The sequence below is a fragment of the Semicossyphus pulcher genome, unplaced genomic scaffold (assembly GCF_022749685.1).
Source record: "Semicossyphus pulcher isolate SPU_LCO1_2020_fin unplaced genomic scaffold, fSemPul1.0.p SCAF_16, whole genome shotgun sequence".
Lineage (NCBI taxonomy): Eukaryota > Metazoa > Chordata > Actinopteri > Labriformes > Labridae > Semicossyphus > Semicossyphus pulcher.
The window spans coordinates 21,208,117-21,229,971 of NW_027211670.1; the positions used below are offsets into that span (position 1 = coordinate 21,208,117).

At 44.1% G+C, this 21,855-nt stretch overlaps 1 protein-coding gene across 1 annotated transcript in view; it reads left to right on the forward strand.

The window, feature by feature from the left end:
- Positions 1-21,587, forward strand: part of sdk2b (sidekick cell adhesion molecule 2b) — a 107,049-nt gene extending 85,462 nt beyond the window's left edge. Inside the window, exons 38-44 of the mRNA XM_069664046.1 lie at positions 253-414; positions 1,966-2,091; positions 2,996-3,160; positions 4,073-4,213; positions 6,367-6,505; positions 13,614-13,743; positions 21,074-21,587. Coding sequence (XP_069520147.1) covers positions 253-414; positions 1,966-2,091; positions 2,996-3,160; positions 4,073-4,213; positions 6,367-6,505; positions 13,614-13,743; positions 21,074-21,502 — 1,292 coding nt within the window. The 3' untranslated portion in view covers positions 21,503-21,587. The remainder of the gene's footprint in view (positions 1-252; positions 415-1,965; positions 2,092-2,995; positions 3,161-4,072; positions 4,214-6,366; positions 6,506-13,613; positions 13,744-21,073) is intronic.
- Positions 21,588-21,855: the final 268 nt, after the last annotated feature.

A 21,855-nucleotide genomic window follows, 5' to 3' on the forward strand; every position in this document is an offset into this window, starting at 1 on the left:
ACCTTGACCTTAACAGCTTGTGAATCATTGCAACCTTATCCACATGTTGCTGTCATTACAAATGATGCGTGACTACAGCGCAAAAATGCCAACATATTTCCCACTACTAATTCCATCACTGTGTCTGTGTCTGCCTGTGTCGAGCGTGCTCCCACATTGCCTGGCCTGTGTAAGACCTGCTCTAAATGTGGTTTGTTTGTCTAGAGTCCTCAGTGGCCTGTGCCGACTGTCTCCACTCCCCCTCCCCCCCAGGCGTCAGTAAGACAGTGACGGTGGACGTGAAGGGGAGCGGCCCGCTCTGGTTGAAGCTCAGGGACCTGGCTGACGGCATCACCTACAACTTCCGCATCCGGGCCAAGACCTTCATCTACGGGCCCGAGGTGGAGGCCAACATCACCACCGGACCTGGAGAAGGTAGCTGTTGTGATGTTTGTTGAGAAAAATAACCTTAACCTGCTAGAAGGGTTTTGGGTTGTCACTGAGAACCCTCACTTAAAGGGCCAGTTTGCCGATTTCAGTCCTATCACGCTATCATGGGGAGCTAATGCTATTATGGCAGGAAAAAAAAGCAATTTCTCTCTGTGCCTTTGGAGGACACTATCCGCTTCTCCAATGGGCCCTGGAAAACCTCCACCAGAGGCCAGGGAGCTCGCTAAACTACACTTCCTCAATCTAGGACGCCCGCCTCCGATGTCATGTCTCGCTCAAAATCGTCAGGTTTGAAATGTAGACTGCAGACCTGAAGATTTTTTAGACGATCCACCGGTATATTTTCATAGTATTTCGGATTCTGTACCGCTCTGAGCCATTGCCTGCAGCGATCAATGTCCTTGACTGGAAAACGTTTTAGTATTTCACTCCAGTGTCTCTCGCTGGGCCGCTCCTTTCAGAGGGAGGGGCGCAATGCACACTGGGTGTTGTAGGAATGTAGAATGGGTGAAACTACAAACTGTTTTTTAACGTTCTTGACAGCCATGGCGCTAATTTCCAACATTATTGCTTCTATCGATTACAGAGAACACCAGCTTTGACTGACAGTGGCTTTTTCCAGGGGCGAACTGCTCCTTTAAATGAGAATTTTACAACACAATCCAAACAAACAGCTCTATTTCAAAAACAGAAAGAAAATGGCAATTTGACACCGAATATGTAGAATTTCAATCTTTTTTACAAAGTCTTGAGTCATCACCAAATAGAACATTAAAAGCTAACTTTCATGGGGTGCTTATTGAGCTCAGTTGGTGGGCAAAACTCCAACCAGCACAGTAATTATGTAGAACCAAACAAAAAATCATGTGGTAAAAGGTTGTGTCTTTGGCAACTAGAGAAAAAACTATGGGAGTACAAATCGCAGCGACTGAAAGGATTTGTCTCCAACAACGACAGGAGAGTAAGTAATTATGTGATGGGATTTCTAGCAAAAGAAATGTCGCTTTGCATCTTTAATTTGATGGTAAAAATGTGAGACACAAGTCTTTCAAAATAAAAGAGAAATGTCCTCAACTTTAACCAACACTAGTTTTACAAGAACAAACAACAATGTGGTCATAGGTCATGTCTGCTGCATCTTATACGTGAAAAACAGCCAAATTTATATATGAAAAAGTCGCTGCGACCCTGTAGCTGCACTAGTGACGCTAAGAAACAATGCTGCCTGGAAAAGCGTGTCCATCTCTGTAAGTGAGAGCCGGGTAGGTCTTGGACTTGAACCAACAATGTCTTTGTCAACAATTGTCTCTTTCCATGGTGAACAGAGGGTCAGGATCTGCCTCACAACAGCTTTCATAAGTGAATAAAGACCATTGTGTTATATTTTTAGAGTATCTACAATAAAAGCTTAAACCTTGTTTTGATTAACTGGAAAGGACCTAAAAATGACGGGTGCTCCCGGGCGCTACAGTGAAACATATAACATAATATTTAAATTTCAAATGTTTACTTTAACGCTGAACTTTTCTTCCTCAGGAGCACCAGGACCCCCGGGAGAACCCTTCATCACGCGCTACGGTTCGGCCCTGACTATCCACTGGACCAGCGGGGACCCGGGACGTGCTCCCATCACTCGCTACGTGATCGAGGCCAGACCGTCAGGTGTGTGCCTCAGCTGCATAAAGACACATCCACACCATCTCCTCTCTCTGTCATGAGTTTGTGCACCTCGCCTTGTGTTAGCCCTCCTGACGGTTCTGAAAAAGGAAAGTGGTTTAAAGTGTCAACATCTGCTGCCCCGGTGTCTGTGTCGCTGCTGTTTTAATGGGTTATTGATCGAGGCGCTGCAGTTGAGACGATCGGCATCCGGTTTCAGGTGTGATTGACAGGCTGTGGCAGGGTTAAAATGGTGATGGATGGTAGGGGGCTCACAGCGAGGGAGGGGCGTTTTCTCCAGCACTTTTAATGATGACATATGTTGTAGGCTAAAGCCCAGGGGAGATGAAGATGGTCAAACCAACTTGAAAAGCTCCCTAATTCCCCCTTATCTTCTGTTACCCATATGCCGAGGGCCGTAACTCTCCGCAGTATCATATCACTTAATGACTTGTTTTTGTCTGCAAATCAAATTACATCAGCTCTTCTAACTTTTGCCGAACTTCAACAGCAAGACAGATGAACTCCAGTGCTTGTTTATGTTTGCGTATCCCATTAAAAGAGTCAAAGTTGCGTCGATGTTTACAAGCAGCCATGTGTAATAAATGGTGTCTGGCAGGATCTCCAAAGCGAGCAGCATGACATCTCACATTGCTGCGTTTGAAATATGGCCCGCGCCGCTATTTATGATGTAGATACGGTTGCTGTAAATTTAACGAGAACAGTGAAATTGATGGATTGTGTAATATTTGCAGGAATTATGAATTACCCTGGGAGATGCCAGCGAGACCGGAGCCTTGTATCAAACAAACAAACAGCCTGTTAACAAAGACTTATTGACTTTGTTGGAATGTTTTACAAGTTTTGTCGCCTCCTCTGACCAAACATTACAACTTTAACCCGGTTACAGATGAGGGATTGTGGGATATTCTAATCAAGGACATCCCCAAGGAAGTGACATCGCACACATTCAACATGGATATCCTGAAGCAAGGCGTCAGCTACGACTTCAGAGTTATTGGAGTGAACGACTACGGCTACGGCTCCCCAAGTCTACCTTCTCCTTCTATATCAGGTGAGTTTTCATGTATCTGTTGCTTCAAACTTGTTGCGAGTAAACAGCAGAAATGTGGACTTGGTGACTTGGACTCGAGTCGACTCTAGTCACTGTTTTGATGACTTGCGACTTGACTTGGACTTGAGGCACGATGACTCGAGTGTGTTCATAAGTTTGAATGTTAGCTGTTAAATATAAAATGATAAAATTCAATGTTGTCAAGTTTCTGTCTAACTGTCAAGTATGTACGCAGCGCAAACTGGGAATCATGATTGGACGACTCAAAAAGCTCCCCGGTATGTGATTGTCATGATTTGAGGACTGGCTGTCCGTTAAACTCATCGCTATGGCAACACGCAACATCAAAGCCCCTAAATAGAAGCCTCATCAGTCGTACTCGTTACTACTCAATACGGTCTCAGACCAGACCAACGTCACGGCTGCGTCTGTGCCAAGATAATACAGATACAATTCATTGTCATACTTTTTAACAGGTTATATAAACTGGCCAATAATATCATTATTAGACTGGCTGCTAACACCTTGTCTTTTCTCTTTAATAAAGTGGGGATACTACAGGTAAGAGTGCTGGATCTTGGATGGGAAAAAAGTGACTTGACAAGACTTGCTTGAGACTTGGACCAAATGACTTGAGACTTAGGCTACTTGGGACTTGAGCAAAGATGACTTGGTCACAACACTGGTAAACAGTAATCCACTATGGCTACAGATGACTACAGATACAACTTCAAAAATAAGTGAAAATCCAAAGAAAAAGAAACAAACTCGACGCTCAGATGAAGGCAAACTGTTTAAAAAGGAAAGCGACCGTCAGCGAGGAAAATCAATTCCCATAGGTTATACAGACATCACAGAAATATGTGTAACTGCTTTTAACAATCATGATTTGTAATTTTCTGTGTTCTCCAGCCCAAAAAGTGGCTCCATTCTACGAGGAGTGGTGGTTCCTGGTTGTGGTGGCTCTGGTTGGGCTCATCTTCATCCTGCTGCTTGTTTTCATCCTCATTATCAGAGGACAGAGCAAGAAGTATGCCAAGAAGTCGGAATCAGGTGAGTGCACACAATTGCGCAATTAAATGGAGCATTTAACCATTAGGGAAGCTGCTAACCCAGCGACCCGGGCGCCTGAGAATCTGATGACTTGACTTGTTTCTGATAAAAGATTTACGCTTCATTCGGAGATTTAATGATTCGCAGTGGTGAACTTGGGTTAACTTCTTCGGAGTGGTATATTTTAACTTTGAATGAATCGGATAATTGAGTGAGCGGCATGAGAACAAAAAGGCAGAGAGAGGCAGGAGAAGGAGACGGCGGAGTGGGGGGCATACTTGTCCATTCAGTGCAGCTCTGACATCAGCGGGTATTTCCCTCTGCTCAGCACTTCTGCCATGCCTGTTTAGCTGCCAGGCAGGGGAGAGGGTAGGGGAGGGGGGGTTCCCTGCGGGTCACTGCCCATCTCCCTGACTGACGGAGGGAAAACAAGAGGTTCCTTCTCACTCCAACACAAAGACGCTCTCAAAAAGCCTCCATATCCCCCTCTAGGAATCTGGCCCGGGCTGCTGGACCTACCCAGTGGTTTTTCTTCTGTTTCTGTGTGTTTGCGTAACCACCAATTGACCTCAAGTAGCCCAGAGCAACCGCGGAGGTCCCGGCCTCTCTGCGGCCCCACATAAGTCTTTGGATGAGTGAAAGTGGTTTTAACCTGTAACATGGCGAGCAGCAGCCCAGGCTAACATTAATCTACCGTAGAGCAGCGTGGCAAGTGTGTCACTTTCACTTCATAGCGTGAACAGTTTCATTAATCATGAGGGGCACATGCATAATAGTTGTGTTATCGCCCATTCATGTGTGATTTACAGGCTGCGTTTACACTGGGAGGCCCTGTCATTTGTCATCTTCTGAAGTATTTTGCATACGTGTGTCTATGAGCAACATATATGTCACTTGTTACTTGTGATGCCATGTCCTTCCATTTTGTGTTTAATATACGTTTAACCTGTCGTAGAAATGGTTGTATTATTGATGTGAAAGTTTCCTTCTGTATCTGTGTTTTTTTAAGAAACAGAGCTTTAGACATAAAAGCTGTGCCAGACTTAAAGAGTTCAATACACCTCTCGTATCTGTCTCTTCAATGTAAGTCTACAGCCAGCAGCTTGTTATGTTAGCTTACCAAGACTGGATATCATGGGGAAGAACTAGCTTTGCTATATCTGAAGGTAACGGAATCCACATACCGATATGGCTAACACTCGCTAATTAACACCTCAGGCTAGTTGTTCCCAGTCGTCATTCTAAGCTAAGCTAAGCTAATCAGTATCTAGCTCCAGATGCATTTTTGTAGAATCTATCTTTTCATCTAACTTTTATCAAGAAAAGGAATAAGTATTTTGTATAAATAATTGACTATCACTTTAAATAACAAAAATCCTTCATGATTTAAGTACTTGAGTGGACTTTTTCTTGAAACCTGAAAGCCAAAAAAATCTGTAAAATTTTCAACATTTTACCTTTTTTCTTTTTTTTATCAGAGCAATAAAGTATATAAAAATACCTTGTTTAAATACATCAAATGAATTTTAAGGTGGCTGCACGCTGCCCAGACAAACGCGACCAACTCCAGCCAGCACCAACTGTCGGGTCAGTGTGCAACATTCTGAGAGTGCGTTCCTATGACAACTAGCCTATACTTGCGTGAGGAACATCAGTACGCACGACTTTCTTTTTCTAACATCGGTTAGCTATCTGTCCGTTAATCACTCACTTTAGTTTAACAAAAACAAAAGTCAGCTGGTGTCTGCGCAGTGTGCAGCTGGCAGTTGGTTTCCAGAACATTCTAAAGACTGCAACCAGCAACTTTGGAATGTTGAGGTGAGTTGGGCGTTGTCTGGGCCGTGTGCCGCCACCTTGAAGCTGTCATTAACAATAGATTGAAAAATGTCCTTATGACAGAGGACCTTTAACTTGGTCTAAAAGACCTTACAAAATCCCTACCAATCACCCATCAATCATATTCTCATTCATTTATCTATGTCTCTATTTAGCACCGTCACCATTTGCCTATTTTCCCATCCTTCAAATCCTAGTTTAGTTCATTCAATCACTCCCTGATCACATCATTGATCAGTTCCATTCGTCCTCCCACACACTAACCCCCCTGTTCCGTCTGGCCTGTGGTCACACAGTGTCTCTGTACGTGTGTCCAGGTAACAACTCCAACTGCAACGCTCTGACGCACGGGGACATGGTGAGCCTGGACGAGGGGCGATTCCCCGCCCTGGAGCTCAACAACCGACGGCTGTCTGTGAAGAACTCCTTCTGCAGGAAGAACGGCGTCTACACCAGGTCAGTGATCCACACCCAGAGATGTTACAGACCAGAGGATTCATTTGGGTTATCCATGGAAACTTAACTTTGTGCCTGGAATATTTTCAACTCTGTGGAAAAAAACTCCCCTTCCTGACAACGTGGACTTAAATCTTTTATTTTAAAGAAGCATATAAACTGACTCGCTATAATTTATCCTTAAATAAGCTGTAAGCGGCTGTAAGACGCGCAGCGTGCCGAGACCATGACCGTGTGTTAAAAACAGGGTTAATAGTCTGACTGGTTACTTTGCATAAGATCATTCCTGTTCCTCTTTAGGTTGATTTCGAGACCGTTGAAAGGTTTGTCAGCGTATCACAGCCTTCTGTAGTATTACAGACTGGGTAAAGGGATTTGGAGGAGACAGGTGCACTCTGATGTTTCACAGAAAGGAATTATCCTCCTGCCTGTGCACACGTGCGTAAGTCTGCATGCACGGACGTTGTTTTTGTGCGAGAAATTTGTTTGCGTGCGTGCATTTGTATGTGGCCTCGAGGACAGATCAAAGCAGGTGCAGGTCTTTGAGGAGCTTCCAGGGGGCTTCCCTATTATGTCTCCTGCTTGAAGAGGGAGACTCCGGGAATGAAAGAATGCACAGATGTACTTCACGCTTTGAACTCAGCCCAAAGCGGAAGGAGCCCAAATCCAGACACCTGAGCCTCCGATTACAGATTAATGCCCCATCTTGATCTCCGGTCTCGGAATACCAACGAGAGGGTGAAGTCCTCTGCCTCGATACCCGGATCAGAAATCAAACACTCTCTTAATCCTGCTGTATTCAGTCTGACTCAGAGCCGTGTCAGACTGCAAATGACATTTACGGTTGATTTTGGATGGAGGCTTTCTCTGCATTTGTCGAGAGATTAACAAAAGGGCCGATATGCATGTCTGTAAATTCAATCATCCTCACCGGAGAGTCAATGCAGTTCACTTCTGGTGTCAGACAACTTAATCTGTCACTACTTAAATTGTCCATGCTTCCCTTTGGCACCGTAAGGAGGTTAAAATGAAGTCGAGGAGAAGTACAATAGCAACACTTACGTTCACTCGATTGATCTGTTTCCCAGCACAGGTCGGATTCTCTCAACCAATCCACTTGGACGGCACAAAGACTGCTGCTTGGACACATTCTTTACTCAAGTAGAAGTACAGATAGTTGTATAAAAAAGACCTCGTCAAAGCAGAAATACTGAATAAACTTCTTATGTGAAGATGCCGATTCTGAAGTGCACTCAAAGTATAAAATAAAAGTAGCCGTCTGAAGGACATTCCACTTAAAATTAATCTTAGAATATATGGAAAATAATAAAAATTAACTTTGCTACAATGTTCACATCAGTTGGATGAGGAACGTCCTGCTGCTCTGAATTTGCTCTGACGTCGCCTAAAGTTGGTTGGATAACTGTCATCCATGTAGCTACACGATCTCGCCATCGGTCACAGATATCGCACTCACAAGATGCATCTTCCTGGTGGTGAGTGAGTCTCAAGTACCTCAACTGAAAGATGCAAGTATCTTGGGGTCTTGTTCACGAGTGAGGGTAAACTTGACAGACGGGTCGACGCAGCTTCAGCAGTAATGAAAGCGTTGTACCGGACCGTTGCAGTGAAGAGGGAGCTGAACTCGAAGGCAAAGCTTTCGATCTACGTTCCAATCCCCACCTGTCAACCGGTCATGAGGAGGTGGGCTTTGGCAGGTGACGGAAAGCAGGCGGTCGCAGATACAAGCGGCTGAAATTAGTTTCCTCCGAAGGGTGTCTGGGCTCAGCCTTTGAGGCTCGGACACCTGGAGGGAGCTCGGAGTAGAGCCGGTATTCCTTCAATCAAAAGGAGCCAGTTGAGGTGGTTCAAGCATCTAAATAGGATGCCTCCTGGGCGCCTCCCTTTGGAGGTTCTCTGGGCACATCTAACTAGGAGAAGATCCAGCTCGGTGGTAGCCTGCGAGATTAGATATATATCCCGTCTGGCCTGGGAACAACTCCCCCAGGAGGAGCTGGGAAACATTGCTGGGGAGAGGGACGTCTGGGTCACCTTGCTGAGCCTGCTGCCACAGGGACCCGGCCCCAGACAAGTGGAACAACATGGATGGATGGATGGAAGATGCCTCATCTATGCATTCAAGTTTCCATCTCGTGAGTTTCATCTTTTACGCCTGTGGCACGTAATATTTTTTGATGGAGACACCAAGGAGTCATCTTCTATATGTGGTTATTTTCCCATACATTAAGGTTTTCAATCTTTTTTTGATGTTTGGGAGGCGACATGCAACGATGAGAAATAAAAATGATCAATGCAGATATTTGCGTTAAAATGTAATGGGGTAAAAGACAGAAAAACATGCTCAGGTAAGATACAGATACCTGAAAACTAAGTATTTGTACTGCGTCCCACATGTGTTGGACATCCATGTGAATATGTTACTGCTGCTGTGATCAATAAGGAAGCATTTAACAGCATCATTCCTGTGTGGCTTTGTCTCAATCTCTTTGAGTAGTATGAAACCTTCTTTGACACTCTGGTTTGGGGTCTTGGGAGGTCCTGGTGAAGTAATTCAGTGTAGATTAACATGGTTTTAAACACTCTTGAGTGACAAAGCTCTTGAACACTTCAGACATGTTAATGAGTCCCTACAGGCGACTGTAGCGAGAGGAGAGCCTGATAATGAGTAAAGACCGGGGGCAGATTTGATTTCGCCCCCTGGTTCTCATTTCTTACCAGACCTACTGCTGCCTGAATTTGTGCTGCGAGAGGATTAAGTAGACCCTTCTCTGTCCATGTGAGAGAGCTGATAAATAATTTACGCCTCACTCGACAGTGTATGAGAGTCAAGGAGGAGAGGTGAGAGTGGGCTGAGCTTTCTCAATGTTTTTAAACAGGCAGTTTATCATAATGTCCCAGCGGGCCCTCAATAGCATTTCTTCACGTTGGCTGCAGCTCTTTGTTTGGTTGTGTTGTAAGGGGGGCGAGCTGCAAGGACTGCTGAGGAATGCAGGTTGGTAAAGGTTACGCTGAAGGGTCCTTTAGGGAATAAGTGCAGACAGGAATTCAGAGCTGTGATTAACACTGTGTCGTGATGTTCTCTGAGTTTGATTAGAGTTTAGAAATCTTCAGAATCTTTTATCACCTCCGGCATCCAATTTGAATGGCAAATATTATCAAGAGATTTTTCAGACCAGAGGAACTTTGAAGGACAATGCCTCATGTTTTTCTTTCTGATTTTGAGAACTGGGAACAATCGTAGTTCTTGGAAGGCCTATTTTAGGTCCCGCTTTAGAGTAAGGATTCTTCCAGCACAAATGGAACCTTGAATTATGTGATGAACCTTGGCCGGTCCATATGAAAGTCTACGTTGACTGGTCCAACACATCAGCCAATGCTTCATCAGCTACCGCCATCTTTAAAATCTAGCCCTTGATGGTAGTAGTAAAAAAGGACCAGTGAAGTCTTAATTTGCACGTTATCTTTTCAACATTGGAGGATGGCGATTGAATAAAATGGTTGTTAATATTCCAGTAAATCACGTCTGCCCGTTCAGTGGGATCATTTCTCCATAAAAAGCAAGGTAAGGAAAATGCAAACTAAGACAGGCCTCAGTTATTCAGTTATGAGGCACATCAAACAATCCTTTGGCATATTACAGTCTTGTGTTTTTAGCTACGTACAGCGTTAGCTCACAGCCCTTGGTTGCAGATTTGGTGCCACTTGTTTTCCACTCCTGTGGATGTGGTTTTTAGTAAGTAAGACACATTGCGCTCTATCAGAATGAATCTATCGGAAAAAAGCTCTTGGAGGTGTGTGGTTAGCGGGCTAGCTCCTCTTTAGCAGTACCTCTTCCTCTTTGGTTGGAAAACAGGACTAATCAACGCTTAGTGAGAAATGCACCTCTCATTGCAGTTAGAAAAGCAGTGTCCATAAATTGTTAACAGAGTAATTAAGTATGTCTGCATAGACTGAGATACTTGAGGTCTGTTGCACATTCTCAAATAGTTATACAAAAATAAAGAAATAAAAATACTAATGATAAAAATAAAAAAAAATTTAAAAGTACATAAAATAATAAAAATAATAAAACAAATTAAATAATAATTAAATAATTATACATTCAAAGAAATTACATCAAATAATAAAAAAAAATAAAACAAATTAAATAATAATTAAATAATAAATACAAATTTAAATAAAATAAGAAAAAAATAAATCATTTAATAATAAATTAAAAATAAATTAAAAAAATATTAAAACATTTTTAAAAAATAAATCAGCTTCGATACTTCCTGTGCATTGCCTCTGTGCACTACCTGTCAACACCTGTGTCCGATCGCACATTGTTCCCTCCCGTCTTGATCCTTGCTTGTGTTGTACTAACTCTCAGATGTACGTCGCTTTGGACAAAAGAATCTGCTAAATGAAATCGTTGTAACATTCTTAATATACACATACAGACATATCACACAAAATTAGCCAGCCTTTAGCATACTGTATGTAGCTCTCTGTGTACACGTCTCACTCCTCCACTCAAGTTAACTGAATTAATCTACTTTAATATAACTCATTGGGCGTAATTTACTTACAGCTTGCTTTGTGATTTCCCAGTGGAGTTTTCTATTTCCTCCACACCACACTCTCAATCCCACCGCCCCTCGAGAAAACTGCTGGAATTCACCCACAACATTCTTGAAATGCTTTCAAAATATATTTATTTGGAAAAATGCAAATGTGGTTTCGACGTGTAAAACGACTGTGTGTGTGTGTTTGCTCTAGCAGCGGCTCCAACGGCAGCGACTGGCTGCCGACACTCTGGCCTGGAAAATGAACAGGAGTCAGTATGTCCCAGTAGTCTCAGCCAAACCAGCACCAATCAGCAGAAACAGATGGGTGTTTGTTTAGCAGGACGGGGACAGTGGAAAATATGGAGGAGCTTAGGCCCTGAGTCTTTTCTCCTCTTGTATTTACTTAAAGAACCCCTGACTAGAGAACGCCATTTTAGGCAAAGTATTTTATCTTTCTCTGCCCTCATTTTTTCCTCATTCCCACTTTCTTAATCCCATTTTTTAGATGTTCTTAACACCTCTCCTCAACCCTGTTTTACTTCACAAAAACTTAAAGGATCCTCCCTTTGCTCAATCCCATCACTTATACTCTTTAAATTTACATCTAAATGATATATTTGATCGCCGCAGCATGCCACCGACAGTTTAATCCGCACCATTACTCGTGCAAGTTCTGATAACATTTGCCAGATCAAAGCCTCAGGCTGCCGTTTGCTTGATGACCTCTTGAGCGCGGCAAGAGTTCAGTTTATAATTTAGTCACAAGGGCCCGGTGGTTTGACATTCCTCAGCCCACAGTGAGGGCTGAATCGAGGGGAATTATTCATACCAGGAGAGACTGGCTGTAGGCAGCCATCTCATGAGTGTCCCATGATTCTCATCAAGCCACACTCCTACACACACACACACACACACACACAGACAGACAGTGATACATGTGGACTCGTAAGGAAGTGCTTACTGGAGTGTCTCGGATATTAAGGAGAATGTAGGAGGCCTAGAGGCACACAAAGCTAAACTGGCATGTGTATCAGCAGCTGCTTTCATATGATATCTAGAGTCAGTAAAGAAGGTCATATTAGCTTAATTTTGGAAGTCAATTCTAATAATTACGATTGCAAAGCAATTCGCTGAGATCTACTGAAGCTACAACAAAACAACAATGTTTGATGGGGGAAGAAAATGAGTGGTTGGATGGCACGGCATTCACCATCCTTGTGTTAGAGCGACATGAGATATGGCTGCATGCACTGTCGCTTACTCGTGGGACAATGACAGAACAATTCAGGAAGTGGAGTTTGAGTAACACGAGTTTGAAGGCCTCTTCTAAAGCAAAGCCTGCAAGGCCGTTTGTAATATCAGAAGACAGGATCTTTTAGAAGTTGCTACGGCATCATTTACTTTATTGTTCGCCAAAACAATTCATGAGAAGTTGAACAGTGGAAATATGACACCAAGTGCGTGCTCATGGATTTAGTTGACACTCTGTGACTTAGTACAGTCTACACCTGCTCTAAAGGTCTGATGAGAAAACTTTTGTTGTGATAAGGCGCTATATCAAGAATGATTGATTGCTCGAAAAGACAAACATTATTTGAAATATAAATTTCACTGTAGTTTTTCTTCATTTGTTATTTGAAAGTGGGCTGCACTGTGGTGCAGTGGTTAGCGCTGTTGCTTCACAGCCAGAAGGTTCCTGGTTTAAACCCCGGTTTGGACAAAGTGGGCCTTTCAGTGTGGAGTTGCATGTTCTCCTCGGGCATGGTTCCCTCTCCAGCTTGCTCCCACAGTCCAAAGACATGCTCGTTAGGTTCATTGGTGACTCTAAAATTGCCCGTAGGTGTGAGCATGAAAGGTTGTCTCTATGTGTCAGGTGATCTGTCCAATAACCCCGCCTCTGGATGGATGGTTGCTTGGTTGCTAGGATTGATGGATGGTTGCTTGGTTGGATGGATGGATGGATGGATGGATGGATGGATGGTTGCTTGGATGGATGGATGGATGGATAGTCTCCAGCTTCCCCACAACCCTGAACAGGGTAAGCGGTATGGATGGATGGATGGATGGTTGGTTGGTTGGTCGCTAGGATTGATGGATGGATGGATGGTTGCTTGGTTGCTTGGTTGGATGGATGGATGGATGGTTGTTTGGATGGATGATACTTAAAAGTAGAGAGTAGAGAAAGTAGGAGTTGGTGATGTTGGTGACTGAGGATGTTGTGTCCTCGACCAGTAGTCCACAGGAACGTCCCGCAAATACCTAAATTATTAAGCACTTGTTATAGAGTTACACCAGGGGGCACCAACAATGTCCTAATGACCACTTACTAACGGCACAGGAAAGCTGTACGTGCACAATTACAAGACGTATAGAAGTTCAGAGCTGAACAAGGATGTCTGCACATTCAAACTGTGACCGAACAATAATTTCTCCCCTACTTTTCCTGTCAGAGTAAGTTTGGCTACACTCGGGGTTGGTTTCACTGTTTTTGTGATGTCAGCGCTGAATCATTCTAAAAGTCTTTGTTTCTCATTCAGGTCTCCTCCCAGGCCCAGTCCAGGCAGCCTTCACTATTCTGATGAAGACGTCAGCACAAAGTACAACGACCTGATTCCTGCAGAGAGCAGCAGCCTGACAGAAAAACCCTCCGAAATCTCTGACTCACAGGTGCAGTAGCAACTCCTTTATACTGTTTCTCTTGTTTGGTTTGTGTATGCAAACTTTTCACTCTCTGTGTGCATAAAGTGTGTATTTGTTATGTGTTTGTACCCGTCTACTGTTTGTGTTCCCACTGTCATCTCCTTGAATTCCTCGGGAATTCAGCTTTGCATTGTCGCCTGTGTAATGTTTAAACGTCTGCTCATACTGTCCACGTGCTGTCCTTGTCTCTATCGCTCACCTGAATGCACCGAGCCTGCGGGGGTCATGAGATAGAGCTGCAGTAATGCACAAGGAGAGATGAGAGATTAATGACTCTGCTCACTGGCTGCAGAGCAGTTTTTAGACCAGGCAGTGACCTGTGGAGAATGTCGCTCTGGAAACATCCACCTGCGATGCAGGCCACTGCTCTCAGCCACAGCACTCGTTATGTAAGACAGCGCGGGCAGATGCTCTCTGCAGGGGTAGTTACGTATTGGGTGTTCCAGCCAGGAAGCCTATGAAACTTTCCTTCTGAATTTTCAGTTAGTCTAGTCAAAATCATCTCTGAGGAAAAGCAGAATTCTTGATTAGTTTTCAGCATCAGCGTTTGTCAGAAGTCAAAAAGCCCTCGCTTTGAGTCTCCTAGACTTGTCTGCCTCGTGCTAAGTGCTAAGCAAAACTGCTTTAGTCCAGTAAAATCTATAAGTGTTGACTTTCTCTTTCTCTCCATTAATCCGTCCTTGTGCCGTCCACCCTCATGTCTCTGATTTCCTGTCCTTCTTTGGTTTTGGGTTTCCTTTAGTCTCCCTTATTCTTTTATCTCAATAGTTTCCTCCCGTATGTCTGACATACATATATGCTGTTTCTGTTTTTGTTTACGCCACCTCCCGCCCTTCCCCCGCTCTCTGTGGTTTTGGTTGAACCATCTCGCAGTTCGCAGTCTGGTTTTGATCCCCGTCAGATGAAAGCACGAGTCGGGGGGGAAGTGGTCTTGAACTCCGTTGCTTTCAGTGCTGTCTTTCATCTAGGAATTCTTTACTCTAGGCAATTCCCAAATTATCTCGGAACATCTCTCAGCTAGGTTCGTCCCCTGTGTGAATTCCGCAGCCAGGAGTCTCTCCCCACCTGGTCTTATCTGGACCTGAGTCCTACTTCCAGATCAAATGAAAATCTCCCCACAATGAATCACTACGGACAGGAGCTGTCGCAGCTCGATAACATCCCCTCGAATGAATCATTTCGTCATTTCATCGCCCCTCTGACATATCTACCGCTCGCACTTGTGTGTTGTCAAACACGGGCCTAATGCAGTAACTGCTCCCTCAGAATGAGAGAGCTCGACGCCTGCCTGCTGCCACACTGCACATTCACAGAGCTGCTGTTGGCTTTGAAGGCCTGAAACACACAGAGTCCTGCCTGTTACCCTCGGGCCCCTCTGCCATGCCCGTGACAGGCCACTGTATCAGCACCCAGTGGTGCTTCGGAGACACCCAGGAATGCTCTTTGAAGTTTTATTGAGCGGATAACTGAGCTATCGGTATGACATTGTGCTGTCTGTCCCCTTTAATCCGCCGGGCCTCCACCAGCAGGTATAAGTTGACTATTGTACTCCTCCTCAAGAGCGGATTTGGAGGAAGCTAACATTGACTTGGAACAACAACAAGGCCACCATTACTGCTCTGCTCCCCTGCAGGTAGCCCCTTATTGACTCCTTTTCCTTTACAGTCTCTTTTCCCAAGGTTGTCTGTGTGGCACCGTCTTCTTTGTGTGTCATTAAAGGCCGAAACCAGTCGAAGACGGATGATCTCATCTCTGAGTCAGAGACGGATTGTAGATCTCGCTCTCACTCTCTCTGCAGAGCGGCATTCCGTGGGAGAGAGAAATGAACATGTCCGCTTTCTCTCTGTCTAACTCTTGCTTTCTCCACCCTCTCCACCCCCAGTCTCGCTTGTTACTGTAGCTGTTTTGGCTGCGGCTCAACTGAGAATACCGCCTGTAATGTTTGGATCGTCTCTAACGACAACATACAACTTTGTTTTGTTCGGCTCAGGCTGAAGTATGAAGTCATGACCCAGATTTAAGGGACCGCAAATAAATTAGATTTTTAATATGGCATCAAGAAGGACAGTTAGGACAGACATGATTGGCGAAAGTATGAGCATATACTCCCTTAAATGGGTGACAACTGAAAAGAAAACTAATAATAAATGTGGACACACAAAAAATAGTGTTACACCCCTGAAAAATGGAAAGAACTGGTCACAGCTGTGAGGTTTCATCAGCGAAAACTGTAGTTGAAGGAGGAAAATGCAGCCAGGTACGTGGGTGAAGACAGAAGCAATCGATCCCAGCCAATCCTCAAGAATATCAATTATTTAATCTTATCACAGATTTCACAGATTTTAACATTGATAGAGATAATTTAACATGCTTTTGAACCTGTGACAGACTTCTTTTTACTTGTCACAAAAGCACATGCGTCCATTACTCCCTTAAAAGAAAATCCACCAGTCTGTGACCGCGCTAATGCCCACCAAAATCTCCAATCCCTTGATTATAGTTGTTGTGATGATGCTACATACATTATGCATGTATGAGAGGGGGGATTGGGGCTGCTAAAAACGTCCCTGCAGCAGGTGTAAGTATTACGCCAAAAACACGTCTACCTCCTCCTGCTTTTCCTCCACTTTAACCTTTTTTCCCTCCACACAGATCTCCCTAAAAACGGCCCAAACTGTACACCCTGAATGTCTTTGGACTTTTTAATCCCCTCCATCCACTGTTATTGTCTTTGTCTCCGGGGACCCCCCCCCCCCCCGCTGTGTTCACCTCATCAATGAGAGTGACATAGACAGCCCCCCTTCTTCTCCCCCCTCCTCTCTGCAATAATCCATAACCGGAGGACAAAGGGACTGACCCACTCTGTGGTATTGGGGTATGCATTCATTGAGGGGAGGGGGGATGGGGGTGGGACATTCCTGCCGGGAGATTGTTGCTTCACTCTCATGCCGTTATATAAACCGCAGGAAGGATACATTTTTATTTCATGAAGGAGCTTTGTGGACCAAAATATGCCGTGAATTAACAAAAACAGCCAACATGATGAACGCTATTTTTCAGGTCAAAGGTCAAAGCTCCCCGGCTAAACATGAGCCGTAGTTGCTGATAATGATGTCTCCATGAAATAGTCATTTTGCCCTCTATTTGATGCAAATTGTCATGTATCTTTCTCTTTAATCCACCTCTGATTGTCCTCCCTTCAGTGTTGTTTACATGTGTAAACAGCAACACAAGGCAACTTTATTATCCTGAAGAAAAAACTAAACCACTGTCAGGAGGTTCCACCAGTTAATTGGATGGATTTCTTAATCTCCTTCTCTGCCTAATTGAACATCATAATGATGAAATAATGTTTAATAATTGTCACTGGCAGGCTGCGATGTGTCTGTCTTACACATATCCCTGCATAAATGAGACGGTGGTTCCCTTGAGGCTGAGGTGCAATGCTGCATTTCATGCCTCAAGTCTGCTTCTTTCACAGCATTCAGCTCCAGTAATTAGCTTGTAATGAGCTGAAGTAAGGAGCAGTTTCACAAGCCGTGCGGACCCAGAGGCAAACTGTCAGGCATGACCACTGCAGGCTCCTCGTTTAGATCTTTGAGTTATTCCTGTTAGAGACGTGTGATTCACCAAATCAAAAGGAGGACAGATTGGAATAGTGTGGACCTGTATAAAGAACATTTATAGAGCTGCCCTTGATTTAAGACTCCCCTAGTCGACCTTTAGTCATTAGTGGACCAGTCGTCCCTCAGTAACGATATCAATTTAATTATCTTAATACATATTCTTGGCAGGATTAGAAAATGGTTTGAGTTCCAGGGCTGAAAAAGAATGTCGTAGATAACTTTGTTAAAACCGTGCTACTGAAATAATCAACCATAATGAGCCTTTAAAATATAAATTTTTCAAGGGCAAGCACGAACCGCGCCACCAGCGAAGGACGGTGCCAACGCCAGAAGCTGTACATTAAGATTATATGATTAGAGTACACCGTCGTTCCTCCACAGCTTCTGTCCTGTGAACCGTAGTTGGGAGACTGCTTGTTGTTTTTAGGCTGATTCAGTTAGCTCGTAGCAACAAACAAGCTAACTAACTAGTGGAGACTGGTTGGGAGACGTTTTTGTAGCGTAGCATAATACAGGTGTTTTATTCACTTCAACTGCTTTACTTCAGCCTGAGCTTATGATACTTTCTGCTGACTACTGTAACTTAGCAACCCATATATGTACATTTCTGTGACTCAGAGGAGACTCACTTCCCGGAACAAACCCTACCGCCTTTGACAAATAAACAACAATAATGAGACATTAAAATATGCATTTTACAAGCATAGCACAAACCGCGCCACTAGCTAACAGCAATGCTAACGGCAGAAGCTTTAATGATGCCAAGCAAAAGAACCAAGAAGCTGGCTATATACATGCGTTCATCCACAGTTGTGAACTATAGTTGGGAGCTTGTTTTTTTTAGGCTGATTCAGTTAGCTATTGGCTAGCTCGTTGCGGCTACCTAGCTAACGAACTTAGCAGTGAATAAGGCTGTGAGATGCTGATGTAGTGTAGAATAACAGGTGTTTTATTCACTCGTTGCAGCTTCACTGTTTCGACAACACTTTTCAGAACTGCTGTACTTCAACCTGAGCTTCTGAGGACACTTTCTGCTGATTACTGTAACCTAGCAACCCACATGCGTACATCTTGTACATTCCTGTGACTCACACACAGGAGAGACTCACTTCCTGTAACAAACTGACCAGACGTTAGGATACGTTACCCTGAAGGCACACTTCCTTAAAGCGGAAGTCTCGGCCTGTAACACTACAAACCAACAGACAACAGAACAGTTGCAGCTGCTTGATGGATTTTAAGCTTTCTTTCTGCCTCTACCTGAAAGAAAAGTTGGCCGACTAATACAACTTTCATCGACTAACATTTGGTTGACTATTGGAGGGCATCACTCGAGTCAGAACATCTGTTGCACACACTCCAAGGCCAAGCAGAGAAGCATTGTGTCAACACTTGGCCTGCGCTGGCTCTTTCCCACTGCCACACACACAACCAGAGTGGTGTTTCATCCCTCGGTGCAGTGCTAATGCCTTTGGAGTGAGGTAATACTGCTTGAAGTGGCTCAGTATGTCTTGTTGGTCCGCTGTGAATGGATCTTGTTATTGTGTTGTTATGTTGCTAAACACACTGGCATGACTGGAATGCTTTTCAACACTGGTCGACCTCAAGTGTTTACAACTGGGGGACGATATTAGTAAAGGACAACAAACTCACACACTCCGCCAATGATCCATCTCACACTCCTACGCTCCATATGGCGGAGGGACAACAATATCAAAGAAAGACAAAAAGGAAGTGAGATCAACTTCTGAATGCGGAGCCAAACCTGGCTGTGCACAACGTCTGCCTTTGATTCATTCGTGGAAAAATGAGAGTAAAGGGGGAGGGGATCGCTTTCCTTTGTTTAGTACCAAAGAGAACAAAAAAGCAGGATTTTTTCCCCCTATAACTAAACACATGCTCTGTCTGTTTGGACCTTTATTAACTCTGCTGACAACTTTAAAAAAAAGCCTGCATATAGGAGTTGGCATAGCAGACACGAAGCATGCAGAGGCTGCGGGAAATCCGAGCCTACTGCCTTATGTATCACATATGTGCTGGGCTCTGGAGTGTGTCCTTCCAGTGCGTGCCTACAGCCATGTTTCTGTATGAGAAGATGAAGCATGATTATATGAGTGCAAAGGACATTGAACCAGACATAATAATCAGCACCATCTCTGCAGAGTGCTGCTCTGAATAGAATAGGGCTTTGTTGCATTACTTTTGTAATGCACCTAATACTCCAATCAAGCTCTTAGGGAAATCATCCGATGACAAATCTGGCAAAGTCCGTCGTGCATTAGTTCATTGCGTTCAGGTGATTAATCGCAGGCAAGTCGGCCAATTGGCTTCTTGCTTTTGTAGCAATTAGCTTACTATAAGCACTGAAAGTCCAGTGATGTCACTGCTTCTTGTTTGACTCGTGGAATGTGACTTCACACCAAGACAAAGGCGGTTGTAGTCAAGCCTGCAGCAAGGTGGAGGGTTAGGGGCGAGAATGTGCGCAGGATTATTCTCCTGTCTTTACAGAAGGCTTAAATGGAATTGAATTGTATTTACTGGAGAAAAATAATTCTACTTCCTGTCCAATTATCTCCTAAAATCCCACCTTCCATGTTTGAGAATGCACTGCACAACCTGTGTTGCTTTTAGAGCTACAACGATTAATCGATTAATTGGTCCAAAGAAAATTTATCTCCAAATATTTTGATTAACGTTTAATTTTTTTGTGATTTTTTTCAGGCAAAAATGCTTCTTAGATATAAGGGTTTGCAGCTTTTTCATTTTGGGGAATATTTCTTGGATTTTTGGAATTTATTTGGCAAAAAAAGACGTCTGTTTTTTCACAACTAAGACATTTTATAGACTCCAAAGAGCAATCGATTAATTGTAACAAATATTTGGCAGATTGATTCCTAATAAAAAAGTTTGCTGTAGCCTTAGTTGCTTCTTATTCTATCTTTTTGCATCATTCATACCGACAGGCACAAAGAATCAATATATATGTGTAACATATGTATGATATTCCCATCATCATGACTGGCCCATTTGAATCATTCTGTTATGGTGATGTACTGTAAAACCCATTGTTTTGTTCACCCATAGGAGGCGCTGGTGTTTTCATATGGGACAGGTGGCCTACATACACTTCCACTGCATTTGGTGAGGTTCCTGTGGCTGCCTGCTTTCAATGTTTGTAGCCTGATAGGTGACTGGTTCCTTTCGCTAGACCCCCCCCTTTCAATCTTCTCCCTCAGATTCCCATTCTAGGGCTAATGTGATTTACTCTGCTACACAACACCAACTCAACTCTTCCTGACATGGATACAAAGACCCTGAACATGTAGTTTGATCCAGTGACTGATTAGATAATGTGACCTTTGCCATCTTGTGTTGATGGTCCGTTTACAATGCACGCTTCATCCACTAATCATCCTTCCGTAATCATGCTTCGACCATTTTTGACCATATTTGGCGTCCGTGTGCTCCTGTGCTGTGTTGTAAATGTAAGTGTGTGTGCATGTGTGTTGTTCAGACAGGGATGGTTGTGATTTGATGATTCTGCTCGGAATAATTCAATAACTTCATTGATCATTTGCATTTATAGCCTCAGCATCTCTAACTGCCCCACATGGAAACACTGCACCAAATCTGACGCCATGAATAAACTCTTTGTGCTCTTCGTCTCACAGGGCAGCGACAGCGAGTACGAGGTGGACCCCAACCGGCAGAAGACCCACTCCTTCGTCAACCACTACATTAGCGACCCCACCTACTACAACTCCTGGCGCCGACAGCAGAAAGGCATATCCCGCGCGCAGGCCTACAGCTACACCGAGTCCGAGTCGGGCGATCCGGAACACCCGGTCTGCGCACCGCCGCCGCTGCCCCCTCTACCTCCGCTGCCCCCTCAGCTCAGTTCACCCAGCCCCCAGCCTCAGCAAGCCCAGGGCCAGCCCCAGGGCCAGGGCAGCCTGTTTAGGCCCAAAGGTAGCCGGACTCCCACCCCCTCTCAGCAGAGCTCCAACCCCCCCAGCCAGCACAGCACCCTCTACAGGCCACCCAGCAGCCTAGCACCCGGCTCGAGGGCCCCAATCGCTGGATTCTCCTCTTTTGTGTGAAAATTGCTGAAAAGGACATCGACATTTCTGGAAATATCTACCGATCTGTTGTCGAAGGAAAACAGAGCAACACAGAAGCAACCCAATCAAGTCATTAACGCCGTTATTTCCTTTTCTTTTTCTACCTGTTTTTTTCTCTTTACAAGCTGGAGACATGCAGAACTAAACTAAAAGACTCATGGGAGCACTTTTTCATTGTTAAATGTGTGGAAGTGTGTGTGTAGATTTTTCTCACAAGATGATAAAATACTCTCTAACACAACTTTTCATTTTTATTTTGCTTTTTTAACTATTTGCATGACTTTGTTTTCCCTCCTCCTTTTTTTTTACGCTTCTTTTGACAAATTGAAATG